At 45.1% G+C, this 25,407-nt stretch overlaps 1 protein-coding gene across 2 annotated transcripts in view; it reads right to left on the bottom strand.

The window, feature by feature from the left end:
- The window catches only part of LOC105878807 (phospholipid-transporting ATPase IB), a 504,404-nt gene that overhangs the window by 418,438 nt on the left and 60,559 nt on the right, over window positions 1–25,407 (bottom strand). For both annotated transcript variants that reach the window (XR_012922496.1, XM_076009551.1), the window contains exon 2: window positions 4,983–5,127. Coding sequence is in view for 1 of the 2 variants with exons in the window: in XM_076009551.1 (XP_075865666.1) it covers window positions 4,983–5,127 (145 nt within the window). In the remaining variant the exon portion in view is untranslated. The remainder of the gene's footprint in view (window positions 1–4,982; window positions 5,128–25,407) is intronic.

Genomic DNA, 25,407 nt, shown 5'->3' with positions numbered 1-25,407 from the left:
ACTCGGTGACATTGGCTCTAGTACCACATGTGTCATCTACCTCCACTATTCACCAACAAATGGTTGCTGAAGATTATTTTTTTTCTCTCCATTCCTTAAGACAAAAATAGCCTCTCAGACATTAGGATCCCGCCATATTATGAAACAAAGATCCTCTACAAACCTGGCACCCAGGCCCAAGTCCCTTTTCTGTAAAGGTAATATTCTATTTTAAACTTTCCTTGATGAAGTCAACAAAATGTTTATACGAAGTAATTGTCCTTTAAGACAAACTAACCTAAAGAAATGAGATAACTTCACAAAGCTCAAGTTATCAATTTAATGAGGACTTCGCTAGCGAAAACGCCCACCTGAAATGAATGAGTCATTCAAATCTGAGTATCTGTAAACACTCCTAACTTGCTTTGAAGACCTCATTTCAAACACTCAAAGAAACTGCCTTACAGCTTTGAAATCCACTGCTTCGAAAGGCACACTGATAATCACATAGAAAGGTTACACATGCCTCAGAGTGATGACGTACATATTGCTCATTCCTTTGATTAGTAAATTATTTCAAGATATCTTCTGGGGGAAAAAATTTTTGACTTTAAATATTTTTGAAAATTTAGATGCACAATTAAAGACTCATCACCAGACTCCTCTAAATAGCTTTTTGTAAGCATTTGATATTTAACTTAAAACACTTAAAAGGGTATGACGGCATTCATATGAAATGTCCAGCAGAGGGAAATCTATAGAGATATAAAGTAGATTAGCGGTTATTGAGGGCTGGGGGGAAGAAGGGGTTGGGGGGTGACAGCTAAAGGGTAGGGAGTTTCTTCTGGAGATGATGAAAATGTTCTAAAACTGTGGTGATGGTCGCACAACCCTGCGAATATACTAAAAACCACTGAACTGTAGGCTTTAAATGGCTGAATTATGCCCTTAAATATTTAAAACATTTATGGTTGTACATTCCAGAAAAATCAAATCTTGTTCGGTAGACACGTACACTCTCCTACATACGTACATGAACATCGAATCCCATTAATTACTGTTCTTGTTTAGAGGGTAAAGAAAGTTATTGTCCCCATAGTTAAGAACCTAGAGAATCAACGCCTATAAGACTAAAAAGACTACTTCATAATTCTCCATAATTATGATAATCCAAATTCATTAGCTCCAATCATGGAAAACATAATAAAGCAGGCTTCAGATCGAACACTGGTGTTACCTTTGGTGTCGAGAACAAGACCAAGGTGTGGAGGGACATCCACATGTGTGGCACAGTCCCTCCCATAAATTCAAGGAATTGCCCAGAATATGGAGCTCTCTCTCATGTCCTGCATTCCCCTGGGGGTGCCAAGGCCACAGTGGAGCCCGGTGGTGCACGTCTCACTTCTGCTCTCCGTGTGGCCCTCACCAACCTCCTATGATGCCCAGCAACCTCCCTCCCTTAGCACCAAACTCCGATTCCGTCCTGAAGTCAAAATGCCAGGTGTCCACAAAGGCAAGCACAGAGCGACTGCCACAGTCACAGTCGCAAGGTTCCAAGACAGAAAGAGCCTGGGGTCGGGGAAAGTAAGTGCGAGAACTCTGCTCCAGGGTGGACAGGCCTCCCAAGGAGCAAACATCCAAATAACTCAGACATCCCTGCTTCTGCAGGGTAGCATGAGCCTCATCTGCTCCAGGTGGTTCCTTCTTTTCAAAAAGCTCAATGTAGAAGCACACAGAGATAACGCCCTTATCCATGCCCCCGGCCTCTAAGAAAAACCATTAACCTTTCTCAAGAAAAATCATATGAAAAAATAAACAAATAAATCCCTCATCCTCTTATGAAAATATTTCTTTGAATATCTTTATCCACTTTTAGCAAACTTTCACGGCCAAGGTAAAAAGTCTTATTTTTTAAAAATCAGTATTCTGTAAGACTTGACTTCAGCAACATTAAAGTGCTAAAATAACATGGCTCAATGTTTTGTAAAATTCTTAAACTATAATGCTGAGAAGTTTTGCAATCAATTTCTTAATGAACTACAAGTCACTGATAACCATTAGTAATTCCTATTTAAACACACAGTCAAGGTGAATCAAATACTCAAAGGCCATTTTATAGAATACCAAGGACCACGTTTTAATTTCTTAGACCCTGTCCAGTACATTTGGAAACATATGCTCACAGTATAAGCCATGAACCCAGAAATTGTATGAATTTTAATATTTAATATATTTCAACTAATTCAACTATATACTTATACAAGGCTTTAAATAGAACAGTTGATAATCTGCCTACTTTATTCCTAGCCAATCTACTACATTCCCACACTGATTCCTCCTCCCCTACAAAAAAGTACAGATGAAACTGTACAACAGGTAGTCACTTGGAATCCCTCTGACGAATAATAAAATCAGTCTCAAAAGTCAGCTTTCAGCCTCAATTACAGAACAGGTAGTGAGGCTCCACTTCCAAAGCTCTTAAAAATCTTCACCTTCCATAGAAACTAGAGAATTTACACAAAAACAGAGGCCTGTACTTTATTCTCCCAGTCTTAAAGCATGGACAGATGGATAACAAAATTAAAGAAATTAATAGGAACAAAGCAACAATACTACTTGAAAATATACTAAAGTTGATAAAGAAAAGTAACTCCTTAATTCTCCTATCCTTATACAATATATCTTTTTTAAATAATCTTTATCTTTGTAGAAGTAATTTAATAGAAACGCATACAAAAAAGCGTGAGGAAATGGAACTATGTTAGCAGTTCAGTATTCCCAATGGTTTCAAGTATATTCACAGCATTGTGCAGTCTTCAACCCCATCCGCAGCCCTGGGAACCACTAATCTACCGTATGTCTCTATAGATTTGCCTCTTCTGGATACTTCCTATAAATGGAATGAGGCCTTTTGTCACCGGCTTCTTCCACTTAGCATAATGTTTTCAAGGTTCACCCACATCATAGCATGTACCAGTATATCATTCTTTTTTATGGCCAAATTATATTCCATTGTGTGGATTTAGCACATTTTATTTATTCATTCATCAGTTAATGGACATCTGGGTTATTTCTACTTTTTGGCTATTATGAATAATGCTGCCATGAACATTTGTGTACAAGTGTTTGAGTGGACACATGGTTCATTATGATGATGATGATGATTATTATATATACCTAGGAGTGGCGTTGCTGGGTCATACAGTAACCTACACTTTTTGAAGAACTACCAAACTGTTTTCCAAAGCAGCTGCATCATTTTTCATCCCCATCAGCAACATATGAGGATTCCAATTTCTCTACATCCTTGCCAACACTTGTCATCTGTCTATTTTATTAGAGCCTAATTTGTGGAGTGATAATTCATTGTGGCTGATGCTCTCTGCCTTAAACCTGGGATGGGGACTCAGCTAGTCTTCTAAGCTACACTTTTAAGTATAAAATATGCTCGGTGGTCATTCTTAAAACACAAAATGAAGCCAGCATAATCTAATATTCCCTTAATAAATGAAGGTATTACCTCCATATAATATGCACCATTATTTTACTCCAAATCCTATCAAGCTACAATAATCTCCAACAGCCAGACCCCTTTCTAAATAAAGATATCAGGCTAAACAGCCTGTACAAGTGTTAATCAGTAACGGAATACTTAAACCTATAAAACAAGGTTTGGGCCAGAACTTTCAAAAAAGAGCAAGGATTGAAATCCAGGTTTGTCAATAATCTATGTGTAGCCTGATCAATCACTGAACTTCTCTGTACTTGAGCATGGTATTCTGAGCAGCTCATGGAACTACATCCTCTGAAGCCACTCCCAGATATAAAGTTGTCTAAGCCTGGAAGTTAAATGAAATTTGAAAATGTACTGACACCCATGCTAAAGGACTTGCTTTTGCACAGCAGAAAGAATTCAAGCTCAGTAGTCAGATGGGCCAGGTTCAGCTTCCAGCTCTTGCCTTTAAGGAGCTATATGACCACAGGTATGTTTCCTGGCATCTTTATATTTCAGTTTCCTGATCTGGAGGTAATAATGCCTGCTTCAAGAGGTTATGGAGATTCATTAAGCTAGTCTAGCCAGGGCGTTTGACACAGCTGCCTGCAAAACGTAGACATTTAAATGCCAGCTTCCGTCCATCTTTCTGCTAACTCTGGGCAAAGTTTCCCAGCAAATGAAGACCTCTTCACAAACGCTATGGACCATTTAGAACTGAATGTGAGTCCTTGTGACTTGTGGGATTCTCTTACAAAGCACTTCCCCACAGCATGGTCTGCAAATGGCTAAGGAGAGCTGTCAGCTGGCTTCAAACATGGGTGGAGCGGGCGGGTTTTTGGAAGGGCACCCAGGGATGAAAAGAGAAGAGACTTCATTTCCGTCGGTGACTTTAGAATAGAAACTTCCTCGGGGCTCACAGACAGGCTGAGCACAGAATAAACGCAAAGGAGAGGAAGGTGAGGGCTGTATCAACATGACCCCATTGGAAGTGGGGTACAGACCAGAGGGCCTGGGGAGGGGGAGGAGAGGGAGGGGAAGGGGGAGAAGAGAGAAGGGAGGAGAGGGGAGGTGAGAGAGGGGAGAGGAGGGGAGAGGAGGGGAGGGGAGAGAGGTGAGAGAAGGGAGGAGAGGAGAGAGAGGGGAGGGGAGGGGAGGAAGGAGAGGGGAGGGGAGAGAGGTGAGAGAGGGGAGGGGAGGAAGGAGAGGGGAGGGGAGAGAGGGGAGAGGAGGGGAGAGAGGTGAGAGAGGGGAGGGGAGGAAGGAAAGGGGAGGGGAGAGAGGGGAGGGGAGAGAGGGGAGGGGAGAGAGGGGAGGGGAGAGAGGGGAGGGGAGAGAGGGGAGGGGAGAGAGGGGAGGGGAGAGAGGGAGGGCAGGCGCTGGAGGAAGCCATGGGGTGGGGGCTGGCCAGGTGCACGGCAAAGCTAACGGGAGAAGACGAGCCCCTCCCAGGCGTGACACCCCTGCCCGGCTGCAAGTCCGCGGCTCCCCTCTCGGCCGCCTCCCCTACCTGATGTGGTTGTCGCGGAATTTGTTGAGATGCGGTTGGTTGAGGTAAATGGTGCGGGCTGGTGCCTCCAGCTGGTCTCCAACAGACGTGGCCCGGGACATCTCATCCTCCGCCTTCTTGTAGCCCGAGGAAGAGCGAACGGGTCCTGCGGGGACGAGGCACCGGGCAGAGACAGGACACAAAGAAGTCAGGCACCAGGCAGGAGGCGGCGGCGCGGTGCGGGCGGGCGGCGCGGAGAGGAGCGGAGAGGATGCTCTCGGCGCGGCGGGCGCCGCCTATGTACCGTGGCTCCCCCTGGAGACGCCGCGCTGCAGCCGCCGCCCCGCCCCACGCCCACGCCCACCACCCCTACCCCGCCCCCAGCGCCCCGCCCCGCCCCCAGCGCCCCGCCCCAGCGCCCCACGCCCACCACCCCTACCCCGCCCCCAGCGCCCCGCCCCGCCCCCAGCGCCCCGCCCCGAGGGGCCCCCTGCTCCCCGGCTGCCGCCCCAGAGGACTCGACTGGGTAAGCTGCTGCACAGGCTGCATGCCGGGCTGCAGGAAACAGTGGGGACGCAGGGAGTGGCAGGGGACAAAGGCCAGCTGGACCCCCACACACCTGGCAGAACTCCCCCTCTAGTCTCGGGGGTTTAGCTCTGGAACTGAGTTTTCGGGGAGTCTTTGTGCTCAGGAACAGAGAGACCACAGCAATGACGGGGATGTGCCTGCATGCAGTCCCAGCACCTCTGCGCTCTAAACGGGGGAAGCCCCGACCCCAGGTGAAGGCCGTGCTCCCTTGGTCATCCTGAAGGGACCCGCTGCTTTTCTCCCCAGATGTCTCTGGCAACCTGAGTGCACCAGCCCCAGCTTAGGGACCGTGGCGTGAGCTTTCATTTCATTGCTTAAGTTACTGTTTCTGTGGTTACGCTACAAGCCAGCCAGTCTCCTGAAGATTTGATGTCAGTCCTATAGTCAGGCCTGGGGTGAGCCACTCCCACCCCCGACAACCTTCACGTGAGGGCATGTCAGCGTGGAGATGGGTATGCCACTGCTGAAACCGCCCACTACACACACACACACACACACACACACACACACACACCCCTTCCCAGGCAGTCTCCCTCATCAGAAGGGGCCAGCCCGCTTGAGAATTGTCCTTCATGAGAGGCGTCCAAAAGGATCCCAGCAAAACAAATGCCCTACAGATGAAGCCTTATCTTGTTTTCCTTCAATATACATGCGCTCTAATTACTGCCCCGTTTTCCACCTGTCAAAGAAAGAGACGTTGCATAGCATTTTTAAATCTGACATCTGAGTAAACCTCCACTTCCCAGCTATGAAGAACACTGTTCATTGTTCTAGAGAAACATCTTGAAAAAGAAAGTTTTGGCTAAATCGTCCTTTTAAAGTGAGTGTAAGGATGGCAAGCCTATCGTAAGAGGGGGGCAAGCAAGATGTAAAGTTGGCTATGGAGAGCTGACACTAAGGAAGGGTTAAGTCTGAAGTGGGTTAAGGCCTCTCCCCTTGCCCAAGTCGGGGGTCACCTGGCGGGTGCAGGCTCCAGAGCTCATGAGTGGGCCCCTGGTCACAGGCCAGGCACACTGCAGTTTTCCTCTTTGTTTCTAGCATGTGCCCACAGGGCCCTGGCTGTTCCTCATTGCCAGCCTCATCCCCCACCTCCTTGCCTCTGGCCTCCCACTCTCTGGGGTCCCTCTAGCTCCACAGGACACTGCTGAGCCCTCTCCTTATCAACAAGGGGCAGCAGAGAGCAAGAGTCCCCTCTTCAAGACTGGCTGGCTCACCAGCTGGGGCTCCCCGACTTCCACCAGGGAAGGCCAGGTGCTAGAGCATTTGCTGATGTAAGACGGATAGAGATTATTTATATAAAAGTGCTTCTTTCCTCTCTGCCCACTCACTCCACAGCACTCATCCCCGTTACCCGATATTATTCACGGATGGTCTGGACAGGTCCAGGACAGCAGGGACAGGCTGTGTTCACTGCAGTGACCTCAGCACCAAAACAGCGCCTGGCACAGTATGGGCACTCCCATTTGCTGGCGTAATCAGTCCTGTTAACTCAAGCCTTATAAAAGGGACCCTTTGAATCCTCCGGGCAGAGAAGCAGTGACATGCACAGATGGCCCCAGCTACACACACGAGCGTGGGTCAGATAGTTGGTTGCCTGGCCTGTGTTCACTTAGTGGCTCTCAAGTCCCCACCTTACACAGTAGGAGCACCAAGGAGCTCTCCCTGGGCCTCAGCCTTACCCCCACAGTTTCTGGCTGTGGTCATATTGTTTTTAGATGATGTCAAGTGATACTCACGGGCCAAAGTTGAGGATCCCTTGTAGGATGCTGCTGGGGCCTCAAAAGGCTTGGCTAGTTTAAGGCATGAAGGTGTAACCAGGGTGTTGTGCTTACGAGCAAGTGACTATGAACGGGCTCTAAGGTGCTAAAGAGGCCAGAGGCCACCAGCCTCTTTGTGCCTGGGAGGCGGCGGGGACGGCTTTGAGGGCAGATACAAGAGCCTGCCGGTGTGGGGTGGGTGAGCACAGAGCAGACGAGGCCAGGACGCTGTGGCTCGGGGCAAGCAGAGCTTCAGCAGAGGCCCACGTAGACAAAATTGTATCTGGGGCCAATTAAACCCCACGGAAGGTCCAACCTGAGAAGCTCACAAAAATATAGCCTGGGGCCGGACTGTGGATGACTCCAATGCCAAGCAGAGAAGCTGGAGCCTCCTCCTGAAGGTCACGGGAGGCACAGAAGGTTCTACGCAGGAGAGCAGCATCCGGCCATGGGGTGCAGGTGGTGCGGGGGTGGGGAGAATGTGAGGGTGAGGAGACCAGGTAGGAAGTTAATTCTACAGTCTAGAAGCAAGATGATAAGAAGTACGAGTTGAAGGCAGGATGGGAAAAGCACAGAAATGAGAAACATCTCAAAGGAAACTCTGAAAGACTTTTTTTTTTTTTTTGGCAGGAGAAGAGGAGGATTGAATGTGGGCCAGAAAAGGGAAGAAACGTTAGGTAACTGGGGTTTGGAGAAGACTGGGCCAAAAAAGCATCACTGATAGAAATAAGAATAAAAACAATAGAATTTTTCCAAGCAACAATTTAAATGTTGGATAACAAATATTGGGATGAAAAAAATTACTGACACGAGTAGTGATGGCAGTTGATAATAATATCCCTCGTTACCTCATCCTTCTGTACCACAACAGGGCCAGAGCTGGGGATATTTTTTCTAGGTAGAAACAGTTTATAGTTTTACCCACCAACCCCCCAAAAGACTCAGATAACTTTCTTCTGCCTCAGTGGCCTCATCTTACTTAACCCAAGCCTGTGTTGGAGAAAAACATTAATATTTGAAAACAACACGAATTTATCCAAAATGTATTACCTAAGCAAACACTATACCATATATAGCAAAGCACATTATGACTAAGGTTTCAAATTCAGACTCATGAGACAAATTCTGAGTTAATGCATTTTGCAAATACCACCATACAGAATGAGAGTGTATGCTTACAACACCCCCATATAAACAGGCACGGTGTCAGCAGACAGTGGGAGTTCAATAAACACCTATTAGATGGAAAAGAAACCAAAGCGAAAGGAAAGAGTTAGGAGAACAAGAGTAGGCAAACAGACGAGCTCTGAGCTCATGGCCAAGGTCCTGAGGGCAGGGACTTTGCCGTTTGCACAGCTCTGTTCTTGGTACCCCAAACAGTGCCTAGCACACAGAAGGCAGTCGGCAAGTATATGCTAAATGAGTAAATAAAAGGCTAATGTAGTAGGTACCTTTTGAAGGTACCCTTTGAAACCACTGAACCAATGACTTCTCCTTTGTCTGGTAACCAGACCCTTCTTCCTCATACGGCCAGGCAGCCCAGGAGCCAGGTCTGCACTGTGCAACCCCATCTGCTCATCACAGCTGTTTGGACCAGGAATGGTTACTTGGTCCAGGCTGGGCCACTAACAGCTGCTCTTTGGGGAACTTTGATGTGGGAACTAGTAGGGAATTTGTCTGCATGAGGCTGACCTATCCACCTGCATGTGGTCTCCGGATGGCCATTTTTCACCTATCCAGTGGACCAGGGGGCAGAGAAAGGATTTCTTTGAGATGAAGATGAAGCAGCTGCCTGGAGCACAATGGCACAATGGCAATAGTCCCAACAGCTAGCCCCATCCTAAATCCGGCTACATCGGGGTCTTTGGGTTCTTAGAGCTCCTCCCTGATCGTTCTCTAAATTATTCTTAACCAGATATCCCAACTAGTACAGTAAAGGCACACACAGAGAACCTATGTTGCCCTGGAAGACAGAAAAGCAAGTAAGGCTAAAGAGGAGGGACAAATTCCCATTCACTCACAGAGGGCCCCTCTGGGCGCCCAAGACTTCAGATGCCCCTGGCCAGATGCCGTTGGATGCCACAGCCCAGACCCAGCGAGGCTGAGTCTGGCGGGGGCAGAGTCTTCATGGCAACATCTGGGCCAGCTGGTTTGGATGAAGCCCAGGAGTGGCCGGAAGGTGAATGGCTAAAAAACTAGCACCCCGGTCCTCCTCCTCCCTCAGAGTTTCTGCCAGGGTTGGAGAAAGAACATAACGTCAGGAAACAGGGACGGATGGAAGAGAATGCCCACCAGGAGAGCATGACTAAGAGGTCGGGGGAAGAATAGGGAAGGGACAGAGGAGAGCAGACTGGTCACAGCAGTCACACTATGACCCACAGACGCACAAAGCGGGCTAAGGACAGGGACGCCCACTCCCATTCAGGTGCCACCAGCAACTCCCACCTCCCTCCGGCTCTGGCTGTCCTCCTGACCCACCCCTCCACTCCCTTTGTTCGTGTCATTGCAGGAGCAGTACTTTCATTCTACTGAGTGACCCAATTTCCTCACCGCCGTTTCGCTCACACCGCGGTGGTTGTGTGTGGCAGTAGGATGTGGAAGGCGCTGGTTAGGAAGCAAAGACAATGGCAGACCTCACTCTGGCAGGTGAGCAAGTAGAAGTGAGGATGACTCATCGTTTTCATCCGTTACATAAACTAATTCTATGGGGATCATTTTTGGAAGGAAAATGAAAAATCCTGACAGGTTTTTGAAATTTGTTCCCATCTGATAAATATTATAATAATAATAATGCATTATATATGTATTGATTCGTTGATTATTTATTATAAAACTTATGTAATATACATAAATAAATATTAACATAAATTTAATAGGTCCAGGGAGTTAAGAACTGCAAATAAGGATTGAAACACAAAAGGAGCATTAACGTGAGGCAAATTATTACTGTGTTTCATCGCGTCAAGTAACACAGAAACAAAATCCTCCACTCCAAACTGCAGTAGTTTCCCCTAACATAATTCAAAGTGTTCAAAACTCCAAAAGATGCCTGAGACCCATCTAGTCCATTTCCCTGGCAAAGAACTTCCGTTATCTCAAAGTAGAAATTCTTGGGAAAGGAATACTTTCGTCCTCCTAAGTCAGTCTGTAACTAGCCCTCAGGACACAGAGGAGAGAAAAGCAAAGGTGGAATCACAGATGGCTTGGACGTTGTTGTGTAATGAATGTCTCATCTTTGTCCTGGGCTCCTGGGAGGGAGCGTCTAAACCCTTGGGATTTCCCGGCCATAGGAGCATCTTTGTCACTCATGGTGGCTTCCTCCATCCACACCTGAGTCTATGCTAACAAGGTGACTCCCGGTGGGCCCCTAGGTCTTTAGCATGGGGGCTGGCCGTGCCAGAAAGGCTGACCATGTGACGGGAGGGCTGGGCTTTGAGCCACGCCGTATCAGCCTGACCGCCCAACCTCGGAGGAGTGAGGGGTGCTGAAGGTCGAGGCCGGTTGTGTGGCCAGTGATCCAATTAATAACACACACATAATGAAACCCCAGTGACACTCTGGACACTGAAGCCCAGGTGAGCTTCCCAGGTTGAGGACTCACGTGGATGTGCCAGGAAGTTGAGATATCCGGAAGTCACAGCAGCTCAGTGTTTGGGACCCTCCCTCCCGGACTTCACCCCACGTGTCTCTCCACTTGGCTGGTCTCGACTTAAATCCTTTATGATAAAACTCTAAGCATAAATGCAGTGCTTCTTCCTGAGTTCCCTGAGGAGCACTGAGAACCTGTGAGTTTGTAGCCAGTTAGAGTGCAGGTGGCCTGGGGACTGCAGAGCTTGCAGTGTATGTCTGAGTGACGGCAATCTACAGAGGACAGTGTCCTTGCCCTGCAAATCTCAACCTAACCCCGGGTCACTGGTGTCAGAATCGCGTTGCAGACATGACTCTGTGAACCCTAGAATGACAGAATCACAGGGGAAACCTTATTACCAATCGCCAAATTATATTAGCTCAGAAGAAAGACATGATTAGAAGCCAGACCTGCAGAAACTTGAACCCAATTCTCCTTTAATAGAACAGGCTGCTTAGTGAGCTTAGGTAAGCAGCCTGCCGCCCCAGCCTCGGTCTCTTCATCCGCAGAATAGAAATCGATCGTGTAAATCAAGAGTTGGCAAATTTTTCCATAAAGTGTCAGTTAGTAAATATTCTAGGCTTTGTAAGCCAGGTATGGTCTCTGTCTCATATTCTCCTTCTTCTTCCTCCTCCTTCCTCTTCCTCCTCCTCCACCTCTTCCTTTTCTTCTTCACAAAAGCCTTTAACAATGTAAAAACCATTCTCACCTCTTACAGGCTATATATTGCTGAGCCCTCATATAAATGAAGTGGCTCTGTAGCTGACAATCGGATTTATATCCCAACTCCCATCTCAAGGAAATAATAGCTTAAATAATAGCTCTATTATTAATAGCTAAAATTTCCTAGGAAACTTACGTATTCAAACTTTTACTACACGAGTTAAGAAGTTGGTTATGTGTTTTTTCCTAATTTTTACGTATTAATACTTGAAAAGTATGTAAAGGTAGTTTTCTCTTTGCCTGCGGAAGCATTTCTAGGAAAACAGCAGTCCTCACAGAGCCTTCCGGACGAGAGGCACGTGCACATACACATATGCCCACATTCCCCTCCTCAGAAGAGTTCCGAGTTCAGCTACAGCCTCCACCCCATGTTTACAAAGATGCTTCCTAATCCTTCAGAGCACACACACATCAAAAGCAGTTCAGCCACCGGGGAAGCACTTGGGCTGATTATTTCTCCCAATCAAGCAGGCACAATGAAAATGCTGTGCAAATGCAAAATGTGATTATTCTAGCCTTGGCAGACACATTTCAGAGGCCTTTTCAAGACCCCGCTTTGCACAAACCACATCTCTCCAAATATAGCATCCGTGATCCACTTCTACCCAAGAATTCAAAAGAAATAAACACAAAGGGAACGCGACACTGATGGGTCAGGATTTCTTATTACTGCAAATGCTTATTGCTTTCTCTTTTCTCTCTCTCTCTTTTTTTTTTCCTAGTCCAGGAATAGAAAAGATACAAAGGGAAGAAACAGGCCATGGACTTTTTATGATTGAAAATATTGTTGGGTGCTGAATTCATTCAGTTTTTGAGCACCTCCTCAATAGAAAGCGTGCGTTAGGAAGGGGGAAGGGAGAGGCACGCAGTGTGAGGCATGAGCTTGCATGTTAGCAGCAAGAGAGACCAAGAAGCGTGGGGATTCAAAGCATAAAGATGCCCATCTCACACAGGGGGGAACGGACAGGGCGATTTCACGAAGGAGACACTGGAACTAGGCTTATAAGCGTGATTATGATGGGGCTGTGCAGAGGAAGAGGAGAGAATCCCAGATGAAATCGCGTGTGAACAGGGACACGTGCTGTGACACTTTATTTACAACCCAGTTGGCTCCAGCGTGGTGGTGAAAGTTGAGCCACGGTAATTTGAAGCCTTGTTTCCAGTAAGTACTGCAACGCAAACTGCGCTTCTGTTCCTCGAAACCCGTTTTATACCTTGGATATATTAAATTCATCATGCAAGTTAAGTGAAAACAGATGTGCTTTTTAAGGAAATGTACTTCCTATCTAAAAACAAAAACAAAAAAGAAGAACTACGTCTCCAACACTCGATTCAGAGGATTATTTCTATATGGGCTGAATTGGCTGGGGCTCAGAAACACAAGTCCAGTGACTCCTCGGTAGCTACTCCCTCTCTTGCCAGGCCAGATACGCTCCGTTGCTTCCAGGACCTCAAAACTGGGCCCGAGTCAGGGGCACCAACTTTAAAACCCCATTGCTGACTCGGGATGCACACACGAGTGCAGTCTTTGAACAGCCAATCCCGGGAGAGGGGCGGGCTTCTCCGAAGTTGTGGTGTGCAGACACTGTGAAGACCCACGGGGCTCGGCCAGGGGCACATGGGTTCGCTTGCACCTGGCCCCGTGGCCAGCCCGCTGCTCCAGTGACATCAGTGACCGCCTTCCCCGCTTGCTCCTGAAGCCCCACCACGCTAGTCTTCTCTCCTTTCCCCGCTACATCAGCTCTGTTCCCTGTCCAGAGACCTGGGAACCTGCGTTTCCTTCTAACTGGAATGCATCCCCTAGTCCTTGCCAACTCCTTGCCGTCACTCTGGCCTCAGCTTAAATAAGCATCGCTTCCCACAGACACACCCCCCAACCACTGCCCTAGCCCCGCATTCCCCTTCTCAGCTATCCCCTCACACCACGCTTCCTTTCTTCCATTGCCCATCCCGCCACCCGTGAGATTTGTTTCTTCCTTTCCTGTCCCCCAAGATCCAACATAAGTTCCAGGAGAGCAGGGCCCACGCTGTCTTCATCGCCTCTGCGTGCCCAGGGCATGGGGTGCAGAAGGCATCCGGGAGGTGTGTTCCCCCAGCGAATCCAGTGAGCACACAATTTCACATTCTCTGTCTTCAGTGGGCAGAGAAAAAATGCAATTTCTTAAATTTGATCTGCAACTAACCTAACCCACCTCCTAAGGCACCACTCAATAGATATCAGGGGGGTAAAAAGGAAATGCTCAGTTTTGTTTGGAGCTCAGTCCCACCTGAAAAGTTCACCTACGTGGCATCAGCCTCTCCTGATAAAGACGCTTTCTTTCGCTCCCGCCTCACCTCTGCCTCCTCTGGCCTCTCTCCTTAAACCGGGAGGGCGGGGTGGGGGCGTGGGGAAGAGGTGGGCTTCTTGGGCATGCCGTCCCTGGTCCCCCTGCTGCCTCTGGCTACATCTGTGACTGGCCTGCTGTGGCTCAAAGGCATTTGTGTTCCCCGGTGGCTCTGCCTCTCCTGGGCTGCCTCTGCGGAGACCACGGCATCTGTGCCGCCTGTGGTCAGCCTCAACCCACGGCCCCTCCGGGCAGGCCCTGGGAGGCCCGGGGGCTTTCAAATCAGCCTCCAGGCCACATGAAAGGTTCAGGTGGGCAGTTCAGGGAAACAGAACCCCCTGTTGCCCCTCAGTATTGTCCTCACTTAGCCCACATAGCTGGGGAAACTTGCCTCAGAGGGAGAAAACTCCAAATGTATCTCACCACATTGCCTTCTTCCCTCCCTTCCACCTCCTGAAGATCAAACACAGAGGCAAACTTTCTGTCTACTTCCCTGCCGCCGTTCTCCTTCTGGATGCCAAAGCCTTAAAATACCTGCTGAAGCCGGGCATGGTGGCGCATGCCTGTGGTCCCAGCTACTCTGGAGGCTGAGGCAGGAGGATCGCCTGAGCCTAGGTGTTTGAGGCCAGACAACATAATGATATCCTATCTCAATAAAACAAAAATATCAACAAGAAACTTGCAGAGGTATCTCTTCCTCAATGTGGAAAATGCTGAGTATTGAGCCATTTAACTTTACTGTAAATATGATAAAAGGGAGGGTAAGCTACAAAGTCTCTCATAAACTAAAGGCTGGCTTGTCTAATCCTGCTATTTTTTTAAAGGGAAAGGATGAAAACGCCTGGATGTTTCTCTTGACATTCCCTCTAATCGTTCCCAGGGAAGTGGAGGCACCAGGCAGACAGAAGCCAAATGTCACGTACAAGGGCAAACATGCTCATCTGCTTCAACCGTCGCCCCAGTTCCACATGCAAATCAGCCTGTCTCGTTGGCTCATCATCACTGGTCACGTGAACCTAACGCTCCACCCCCACCAGCAAGCTTAAGGGAACCTTCTAGATACGCCTGGTCAGATCCAAGCAAGCCCACCCGGAGGCCCAGGTGTTCTCCTTTAGTCCCAACTCCACCGACACAAAAGAGACTTTTCCAGGAGGGCAGCTTTTCCTGACTCTCTTGTTGATTTGACATTTTGGGCATCACGTTTTCCTCTCAGACACAGAAGTGAGAAATTTTCAAATATGAGAAAATCTTCAAAAAGAAACAGCGCTGCCAACACGATGCAGACAGAAATGTCTGAATCCCCAGTGTCACCACCCAAGCCAGTGTCGCCAGGTCCCCTGGGGTGTCGTGAATAATTACGGTAAGAAGCACAGCTATCTCTTGTTGAGCCCACCCGTTACTCTACGCATTCTGTATGTATAAACCCATCCGATCGCCACAGCAATCAGAGGAGGAGCATGCTTCATTTCAAGACAACAAAAATGGAGCAAAGAGGAATTAAGCAACCACCTCAACATCCACAAGTTGAATTTTTTGTTTGTCACTATGGGAATCATCTATGTGACCATCACAAACACCTTGGGGGAGGGGTTTCATGGAATTTCCTGAAATGGATAATTAAATATCTAGTGACTAACTGAATCTTTCATCTTTATTAGGTTTGGGGTTTTTATTTTAAATATTAATAAATGCATACCTACAGAATCTATGCATTCAAAATAATCTCCATGGCCATTCCAGACCCACGGGCATCAGTGGTGGCAGCGAAGATGGTGCCAGGTGCGTAAGAGCAGAAAGCCAAGTCCCCATTACTAGAGATTAAAGTGTCCTGGAGGCAGGAACATGAAGAAGGAATCAAGAAGTCCAGAAGGCAGGCGAAAAGGTTAGGCCAGACAGAACGTCGTTCTTTCACCAGAAATTCAAGACATTTTGCGTGTACGACGTAAACAGAAATCACAAACCCTCTCCCTGTCTTCAAAGAGCTTATAACCCGGTAGGGAAACAGCCCAGTGCGGAAATAACTAACACAGCACAGAACGCGAAGTGTTTCCCTTGGCCTGGACTTTCTCCCTCTAGGCCTGTTCTCTGCCTGCCTACAACTCTCTCCCTTTAAGCCCCAGCTCGGCGTTCTCTCCTTTGAGAGGTCCTCCCCATCACGCAGCCCAGGCTGGGTGGGACGCCTCTCCCCGATGCACAAGCCCCCCAGGCGCAGCCAGGAGGGGACCGATTCTTTCTCAGCCTCACGCAACCTACCATGTAGGTAGCTGTGGTGCGGGCTCCCCAGCACCCCTCCCTCTCAGGTTTGTGCTCTGCCCTGCTCCACACCTGGACAGACAGACAGGAAAGACAAACCCCTTAGCTCTGCTTCCCTGCGTGCACTTCCTCGGAAGAGGAGGAAAAAGAGCAGAGAATGGAAAAACTATTGTGATGGACCAAGTATAAGAGGCCAAAGTGATCGAGCAGTGGAAACACGAACAAAATGACACAGACATCGAATAAGATACGCTCTGAGAGACGCAGATCAGGTAGGGCGTTCACTCGGAGGAAAGGTGTCCCGTTGTGAGTCCCAGGCCATACCTGGAGGCCAGAGGAGCCGCAGCTGGCCCCAGAGCAGCGTGGAGGAATGAGTAGGCACCGCCTGGCAGCTGGCTGGGCGGCAGGGAGAGGAGAGACAGGGGCCTGGCATTTTCCGATACTCTTCCCCAACCCATTTAATTTCTGATCATTAAAATAAATAGCTCCCCCTTGAACGAAAGGGTTTTCACATCAATGAACTACGAAATGAAATTGGAAAGTTAACACAAACCAAATTAATATCTGTATAGTATGATATCTTTGTGACCAATAATTCTATTTAAAGGAATGAGAGGCCCAAGTACTGAAAGCATAGCGTGCTGCCCGCGGGCAAGAGCTCGCCGTTCTGCCACAGGCACCACTCAGCAAGGGACCGAGTGTCACAGAAACCAGGAGGAACTGCTCCAAGCCCTCAGTGATGTCTGACATACAATCCTGAGTCACGACCGATGGCACATTCTGCTCTGGGAACCCTTTGCCAATGCACAAGCAGCAAGGGTGGCCACAACCAAAGAGTCTCGTGTGATGTCCTGAGCCGCTGACAATCAGACTCTGGTCACCTATGTCAGGAGATGTTGCCATGGGGGACAGGGAGGGAGGAGCATGACTCAAAGGATTATAACCCTCCAGAGTTCAGAGACAGCCTCTGAGACGGAATTCCACGCAAATGCAGACAAATGCACTTATAAAATGCAAAAAAAAGCCCCCAAAAACCAGCCACTGTCAGAGATCGTGTGATGTTCCTAAGGCCAGAGTATCTCTTGAAATTCCACAGGTAGCAAAAGCCACTGGTGAGATGCCAACCCCAGGCTGAGAGGGTCCTCTTGGATGGGCACTGCAGACTGAGGCTTTCCCAGCCCGGCTCTGCTTCCTTCTCTCCCCCTGCCACGGGGGTCAGGTCCACACTGCCACTCCCTCCCCACCTTCATCTGGCACAGGCGCTGCTGCCAGGAAACCTCTCTGACTCCTAACTCCATGCCAGTGTCCGCTCAATAGAGGACCTGAGTTGACACCTCTCCTCTGGTTCCAGCTTGCATTTTCACACTCCTGGAAAGAACAGTTTCTGGTTTCATTTGGATGATGACAACAGTGCTTGAGCAACTGCTATATGGTGGGTTGATGACAGACATACCAACGGCAAAGCAAGTGAAATATACATAACATTTGCAAAGAGGGAGCCCAGCCACAAAGCACAGAGCACCAGGCACAGAAAGACGGTGCAGTTCAGCCCGGAGTGACACATACCACAGCGTCTGTGCAGCTCAGGAAACAGGTGAGCCAGCAGCAAAGCTCCTCAAACGCTCAGGGAGACCGATCTCAGAAACGCACACTGCACGAAGAAATCATTCAGCTGCTGGGCTGCCGGCCTCACGTGCAGAGAAATCACCTATATTAGCTTCACATGCAAAGCAGGTGGGCAGAATGAGGGATGAGATTATGCGAATTTATTTTGTGAAGACACGTCCCTTAAGAAAAATGAAGAGGATGTACAAATACTTTTTTTCAAGGCATGGTTTTGTATGTATGAGCTCTAAATCTTCATGAGTAAAGATGCTTTATTTAAAAAACATTAATCATCCAGGACATATAAAGTGTTGCTCAAATTCAAATCTCTCTCTTTTCAGCCTCCTTTCAGATGACTTGAAACATCACCCCGGCCCCAGCATGTCCAGAAACTCTGTTAGGGCTGGTGGTGCTTCTCCCTGTGATAGCCCATCTAGGGTTACCATGGCATGGCCTAGGCAACTCAGGCCTAGCGTGGTGTCATATGAAGGCATACCATTCAAATAGGTAACAATGACAACCATGATGGTGTCGAAGAAAAACCAGTTTCCTTCTTTGCTCTGTGGACAGAGGGGGAAGGAATTCATAAACACCAGCAGCACTCACGAGGTTCCTAATCTCCTCCACTCTGGAGCCCCAGCCCGTCTGGTCGGAGGGATTTAAGATTCAAGATTTACACTCTTTGGTCAAAAGTTAGCCTGTGGGGAGGGCAATCCCCCAGTAATGACCGACTTGCATTAGGAATAGTTCAGCACCCTCCCCTGCAATGACTTTCCAAATACTGTTATTTATCTGCCAATATCCCACATCTGCCAGAAAATCCTCACTGTCCCCTCCCACCTCCCCTGAAGTAGATCCTGAATCTGACACCCCCTCCCCTTGACCCTCACTCCCCCATCCTGTCTCATCTGGATACTGCAGTAACTTCCCACCCCGGCCTCCCCCTGCTCTTGCCCCTCAGGAGCCTGTTTTCCACATGGGAGCCAAAGTCATTTTTAGAATGTAAAATTACATTCAATCAGCTCTTCAAAACTGTCCAGCAGCTTTCCACTGCACCTGGAGTAGAGAGCAAACTCCCCACGGTGAGCAACAGGGCTCTACTCCAGACACACCGGCCTTGTCCTCTGTCCTTCCTAAGCGTCCAGCCCCCTGCCCCCTGGGGCCTTAGCTCCTGCTGTTATTATCCCTTTGGTTCACAATAAGCTCAGATAGAACTCCCTTCTGCAACTTCACACCTCTGGTCCCTTATCGTTTGGGTCTCTAAACCCAAAGCCAATCCCCCAGAGAGGAATTCCCGGAAGGGAATACAAGATGCAACTGCAAGACTTGTACAACTCATCGTCATCAGTGGAGCCTTGCTTTTGGCAACGCATCTGCCTAGCTCAGTACTCTCCCCGTGCCCTTGGTTCTGAGGGTGCGCCTCTGTCAAATGGCTGGCCCCTCAGGTTACAAACGCAGTCTTACAATAAACACACAGCTGCCGAACTTGATGGGCAGTCCGCACACCTGCCGTTGACAATGTTAACACAATTGTCTCACCATAGCTGCTACTCCTCCAGATGTTACAATGAACTCAAGTCCAATCCAAAGTCATAATTCCACCTCCAGCTCAATGAAACCTAAGAGCAAATCTCCTAATCTTCTTGACCACAACAAACACTGATATGCTCCTGAGAGGAATTAGAAAGAGCCAACTTACATAATTTACTTATATAATTTTATAAGTACTGTATACGTTTTTTTTATTAAAGATCCTATCAACTGATATGGTTACAGTTGCCAAATAAAAAAAAGTCATAATACCATAAGAGCACTTGTTAAATATCTAAAACTCAGCTACTGTATTGCCTCAAGGTTTATGTGACCTTCCTTTTATTAAGAGTCACTTTTTCACAAGAATCTCTCTGTAGGTATACTTACTTTATATTCCATCAAGGAATCCTTCTACCTGGTCCACTTAGGAGCCTCAATTTCGTGTTTCAGATAGCAAAGGCCATCTCTGTGTCCACCTTTCTCTTCTAACCGTATTACTCTGTAATTTAGAATTCTAAATTGAATCCTATATGTTCCTTCCATGAAAAATTACATGCCTAATGAATTAACTCAAATGAACTCTTCTTTTCCTACTGCATATGCACAGTTCAAGATGAAAAATATTTATTATATTTGAAGTTATCGTCAAATTTTTACTGCTGTGAAGCACTGCTTTGCAAAGATCCTTTGTCAATTATCCACACAGGTATAACTGGTGAGTATAGCTATGAAATAACCAAAATACCAAAACCTATAAAGTATTATTTCATTATAACTGTCCAAAGTGCATTAAAATGGGTATTTGTGCATTCATAGCAACACTTCTGCTGCAATTTATGTGTTTATGTATATATTCCAAAAATTAAAAACAATGTTAATCAGATAACAAACCAAAGACCAACACTGTACTGTCCAATATGGTAGCCACAAGCCCCACATGACTATCGAGCATTTGAAATGGGGCTAGTCTGAATTCAAATATGTTGTAAATGTAGAAAATATACTAGATTTTGAAGACTTAATTGTTTAAAAATGAATGCAATTTGAATGTTCCCAATCCAAAGAAATGATGAATGTTTGAGGTGATGTATATGTAAATTACTCTGGTTTGATCATTACATATTGTATCCATGTACCAAAAATCACTCTGTACCCCATATAAATATGTACAATTATTGTCAATTAAAATTTTTTAATTAAAAGAAGAACTGGAAAAAATGAATGTTAAATGTATCAATAATTTTTATATTGATTATATGCTGAACTATTTGAGATATATTGAGTTACATAAAACATACTATTAAAATATTAATACAAATGTGCTCACATTATATTTCTATTTGACAGTGCTAGTTTAGCCGCTACAACTTCATCTTTAATAGTTATCTTACCCTTCATCTGTTTCCTTCCTGTCGACTATCAAAGTCGTTCCCTTCCTCCCCACAGCCCTCCTCACTCCCCAATTAAACTCACAGCTTATATCTGACGGAGGAAATGTAATTTCAATGCCAGCTTCAGAAAAAAACTATCAGGGAAGATAGATCTGTACCAAATCCGCTGCATCCTAAAGCTAAGTACTGACGCCTCACCTGGCTATAACTTAGCCCTCTGGCAAACTCCCCAGTTCTGTGATTTAAGGTTCAAAAACGGTGTGAAGAAATCCAAGCTGAAATTGGAAAGGTTTTCACTCATCAAAACACTGTTCTTATAGAAGCTTAGTCTGTGCCTAGAAATAAGCACACATTCAGTTTGCCCTTGTTTCTAATAAGATAACAAACTAAATACGGCCCCATCTCAGATTAGAGACAAACAGAGGAAAAAATTGCTGCAGGCAGGCACACTAGCCCCTTGTCAGAAGGGACAGGCACACTAGCCCCTAGTCAGAAGGGACAGCTCGGGGCAAGCACAGGCAAAGAAGAATGGAAACACAGGAGTTTATCAAGCTCAGCAACGCCTGAGGCTGTAAGTCAGAGGGAAGCCAGGGCCCTAAAACTCCAACCTCTAAGACAGCCCTGATGAGGCACAATGTATCACTTATATATTCACAATGATCATTTTAAGTCATTAAGAAAAGTCCCTATAACACTTTCCCACAAGTCCTGATGCTTTGCCCTAAGTTATTTTTAATTCGAAAGTTTCCTATTAAGTCTTGATAAATTAAACATTTAATTTTTTAAATGTTTAAATTTACACTTTCAAGCATTCAACCTTACAGGTTTAATTCAGTACCTAATGCTCAAGCTAAAGAAGAGATTGCTGCTTTAACTATTTGAGATCTGCCCAGAAATATAAATGTCTAAAACAATATATAGTAGCGTATCTTAAATACATCTGTGTCTATAAATGCCTTTCTAGCCAGTGGATTACTACACTACATAGTTAATACAAGCTTAAATAGGATATCAGTCTTTAATAGCGCCTTTCTCAAGCACACTGTTTTGGTCGGCGGACCTTAAAACCAGCCATAAGTATACAAGGAGAGAGAAGCCCCTGAATAGACTAGAATAATTTCAGCGAGGACAAGATTGAGATGATACTCTTTTGCACCTAAGGGACAGAATACAACATCCCCTCAGCATGTGTTCAGCCCCCACGGCGGGAAGATGCCAGAGGCCGCTGCCCGGTAGTTAGGCACTCCCTCCACCACAGAGGACTCTGTGGCTGCCAGCTCAGCAGGTCACCGGCGTCTGCTAAGTTCTCTAACTAAAGTTTGTGGGCTCCTTTAAACTCGTGAAGATGCAATTTCTTATAGGAAAGGATCCCTTTTCCCCTTTAAAACTCCACATTGAGATGTGGAAAGCAGAACCCAGCAGGCCACCTGGTTTTGGAATAAGGTAACTTTCCACTGCTACAAACACAACCCACGTTAGGTGATAGCCAAGCAACTAACTCCCTCAACTGTACAGTGGTAAACCCACAATATCTAAGCCAATTTAGAAGATAAAAACAAAAACAAACAAACAATAAAACCCCACCAATAACCAAGGAAATATAAATTAAAATGAGATTATCTTACCTCGTAAATGGACCATGTTTGAAAATGAAAACTAGAATATCCAAAAGGAGAATGACACTAGGTGGGATTAGTAGACTAAGCAACTGCAAAAGAAAGAATTCGTGAATTTGAAGACATAGCAATAGAAACTATCATAAATGAAGTGCAAGGAAAAAAATATTAACAGAGCCAACCCATGAGACAATCTCAAGAAGGTCGAATGTATACATAATTAGAGTCCCAGGGAGAAAAGTGGATGGAGAGAGAGGGACATAAATATCTGAAGAAGTAATGTGGAAAAATATTTCTAGATTTGATTAAAACTACAAACCCAAAGGTCCAAAAGCTCAGTAAGCACCAAACAGGATAAATGCAAAGAAAGACACATGAAGGCACATCATATTCAATGGCAAAAACAGGATAGCCAAAGAAGACATATTACATATTGGGGAACACAGAGAACTATTTCAGACTTCCCAGTTAGGAGGAATAAGTTTTAGTGACCTACTGTACAGTACAGTAACTATAGTTAATAATAATGTATTAGGAAAAAAACTACAGCAGACTTCTCATCAGAAGCTATGCAAATCTGAAGACAATGGAACAATATCATTAAAGAGTTTTTTTAAAAACTGTCGATGTAGAAATAGCAATAATATCTTTCAAAAATGAATGTGACATAAAGATTTTTTTTAATGCAAACAAATGCTGACAGAATTTATGAACTACAAGAAAAGGTAAAGAAAGTTCTTTAAGCTTAAGGAGAAGAATATCAGATAGGAACTTAGATCACACACACAAAAATAAAGAATGCCTAAAACAGGAAACAAGTAGGTAAAGGAGACATTTCCTTTTAATAAATTTATTTAAAAGATAAATAAATATAATAGTGTATTATGGGACTTATAAAATACCAGGAAGTAAATGTATAGTGCAAAGGATAGAAGGGGGGTGGACAAAAGAATACTACAATAAGGTTCTTAAATTAGTCATAAAATAATACATTGTTATTTGAAGATAGAAAGTGACAAATGAAAAGATGCATATAGGAAATCCTGGAACAATGACTAACAAATAAAAACAAACAAACACCACCAGAAAGAGCTACAGTTAATAAGCAGAGAGTGGAGATAAAATAGGATACTTAAAATACTCAATTAATACTTCTTAAAATTTTTTTATTTTTGGTTATCATGGATACATAGTAGTTGTATGTATTTTAGGGATACATGTGATGTTTTCATACAGGTGTACAATGTGTCATGATCAAATCAGGGTACTTGATCACCTCCAGAATTTATCCTTTCTCTGTGTTAGGAACATTCCAATTCCACTTTTTCATTTAATAGTTATTTTTAAATATACAACAACTTATTTTGACTATAGTCACTCTGTTGTCCTATCAAATATTAGATCTTATTCTATCTGTTCTATCTGACTAAATTTATGCACCCATTAACCATCCCTACTTTATCTTCCCTCCCTGCTACCATCCCCAGCCTCTGGTAACCATTGTTCTACTCTCTGTCTCCATAAGATCAATTGTTTTAATTTTTAGCTCCCACATATAAGTGAGAACATACGAAATTTGTCTTTCAGTGCTTGGCTCATTTAACTTAATGTTCTCTAGTTCCATTCACATTGTTGCAAATGACAGGATTTCATTCTTTTTTATGGCTGAATAATATCCTACTGTGTAGATATACTACTTTTTCTTTATCCATTCATCTGTTGATGGACACTTAGGTTGATACAAAATCTTGACTACTGTGAATAGTGCTGCAATAAACATGGGAGTGCAGATACCTTTTCAATATATTGATTTCCTTTTTTTGGATATATACCTAACAGTAGGATTTCAGAGTCATACAGTAGTTCTATTTTTAGTTTTCTGAGGAACTTCCATACTGTTCTCCATAGTGGTTGTACTAATTTACATTCCCACCAGGAGTGTAAGAGGGTTCCCCTTTCTCCCATGCTCTCCAGCATTCATTATTTGTCTATCTTTTGGATAAAAGCCTTTTAACTGGGATGAGATGATATCTCATTGTAGTTTTATTTGAATTTCTCTGATGACTAATGATATTGAGCATTTTTTTCATATACTTGTTGGCCATTTGTATATCTTAAGAAATGTCTATTCAGATCTTTTGCCCATTTTTTAAGTGGATTATTTTATTTTTTCCTATTGAGTTATTTGAGCTCCTTATATGGTCTAGTTATTAATCTTTTGTCATATGGGTAATTTGAAAATATTTACTCCCATTCTGTGTTTTTCTCTTCACTTTGTGGATTGTTTCTTTTGCTGTACAAAAGCTTTTTACCTTGATTGTCCATTTTTGCTTTGGTTGCCCATGCTTTTGAGAAAACCTATGCTCAGGAAATCTTTGCCCAGACTAATGTCCTGGAACATTTCCTCAGTGTTTTCTTCTAGCAGTGTCATAGTTTCAGGTCTTGGATTTAAGTCTCCAATCTATTTTTATTTGATTTTTGTACATGGGGAGAGATGGAGGTCTAGTTTCATTCTTCTGCATATGAATATCCAATTTTCCCAGCACTATTTATTGAAGAGACTGTGCTTTCCTCAATCTATATTCTTTCACAATACTTTTTTTTTTTTAAAGTAAGAAACGAGGAAAGAAAATAACAAAGAAGGGATTGGACAAGTAGAAAATCAGTAGCAAGATGATAAATTTAAACCTAACCACACTGATAACTACATCAATTATAAATAGTCTAAATACTCCAATTAAAAGGCAGAGATTCTCAGATTGCATAAGCAAGATCCAAGTATATGCTGTCCACCTTAAATATAGTACAATATACAATATATATAATAATACAATACATTTAATAGATAGGTTAAAAAGGAAATGGAAAAAGGTAGCATGCAGATCACAAAAAGAAAGCTGGAATATAACAACATCAGACAAAGTAGATTTTAGACCAAGACATATTACCAGGATAACAAAGCACATTTCATAACGATAAAGAGGTCAACTCACCAAGGGGAATTTAACAATCTTGAACAAGTCACGTC

Source organism: Microcebus murinus, chromosome 13 (genome assembly GCF_040939455.1).
Source record: "Microcebus murinus isolate Inina chromosome 13, M.murinus_Inina_mat1.0, whole genome shotgun sequence".
Taxonomy (NCBI): domain Eukaryota; kingdom Metazoa; phylum Chordata; class Mammalia; order Primates; family Cheirogaleidae; genus Microcebus; species Microcebus murinus.
The sequence above is the reverse complement of the archived record's forward strand: the minus strand, read 5'-3'. Positions and strand labels throughout refer to the sequence as shown.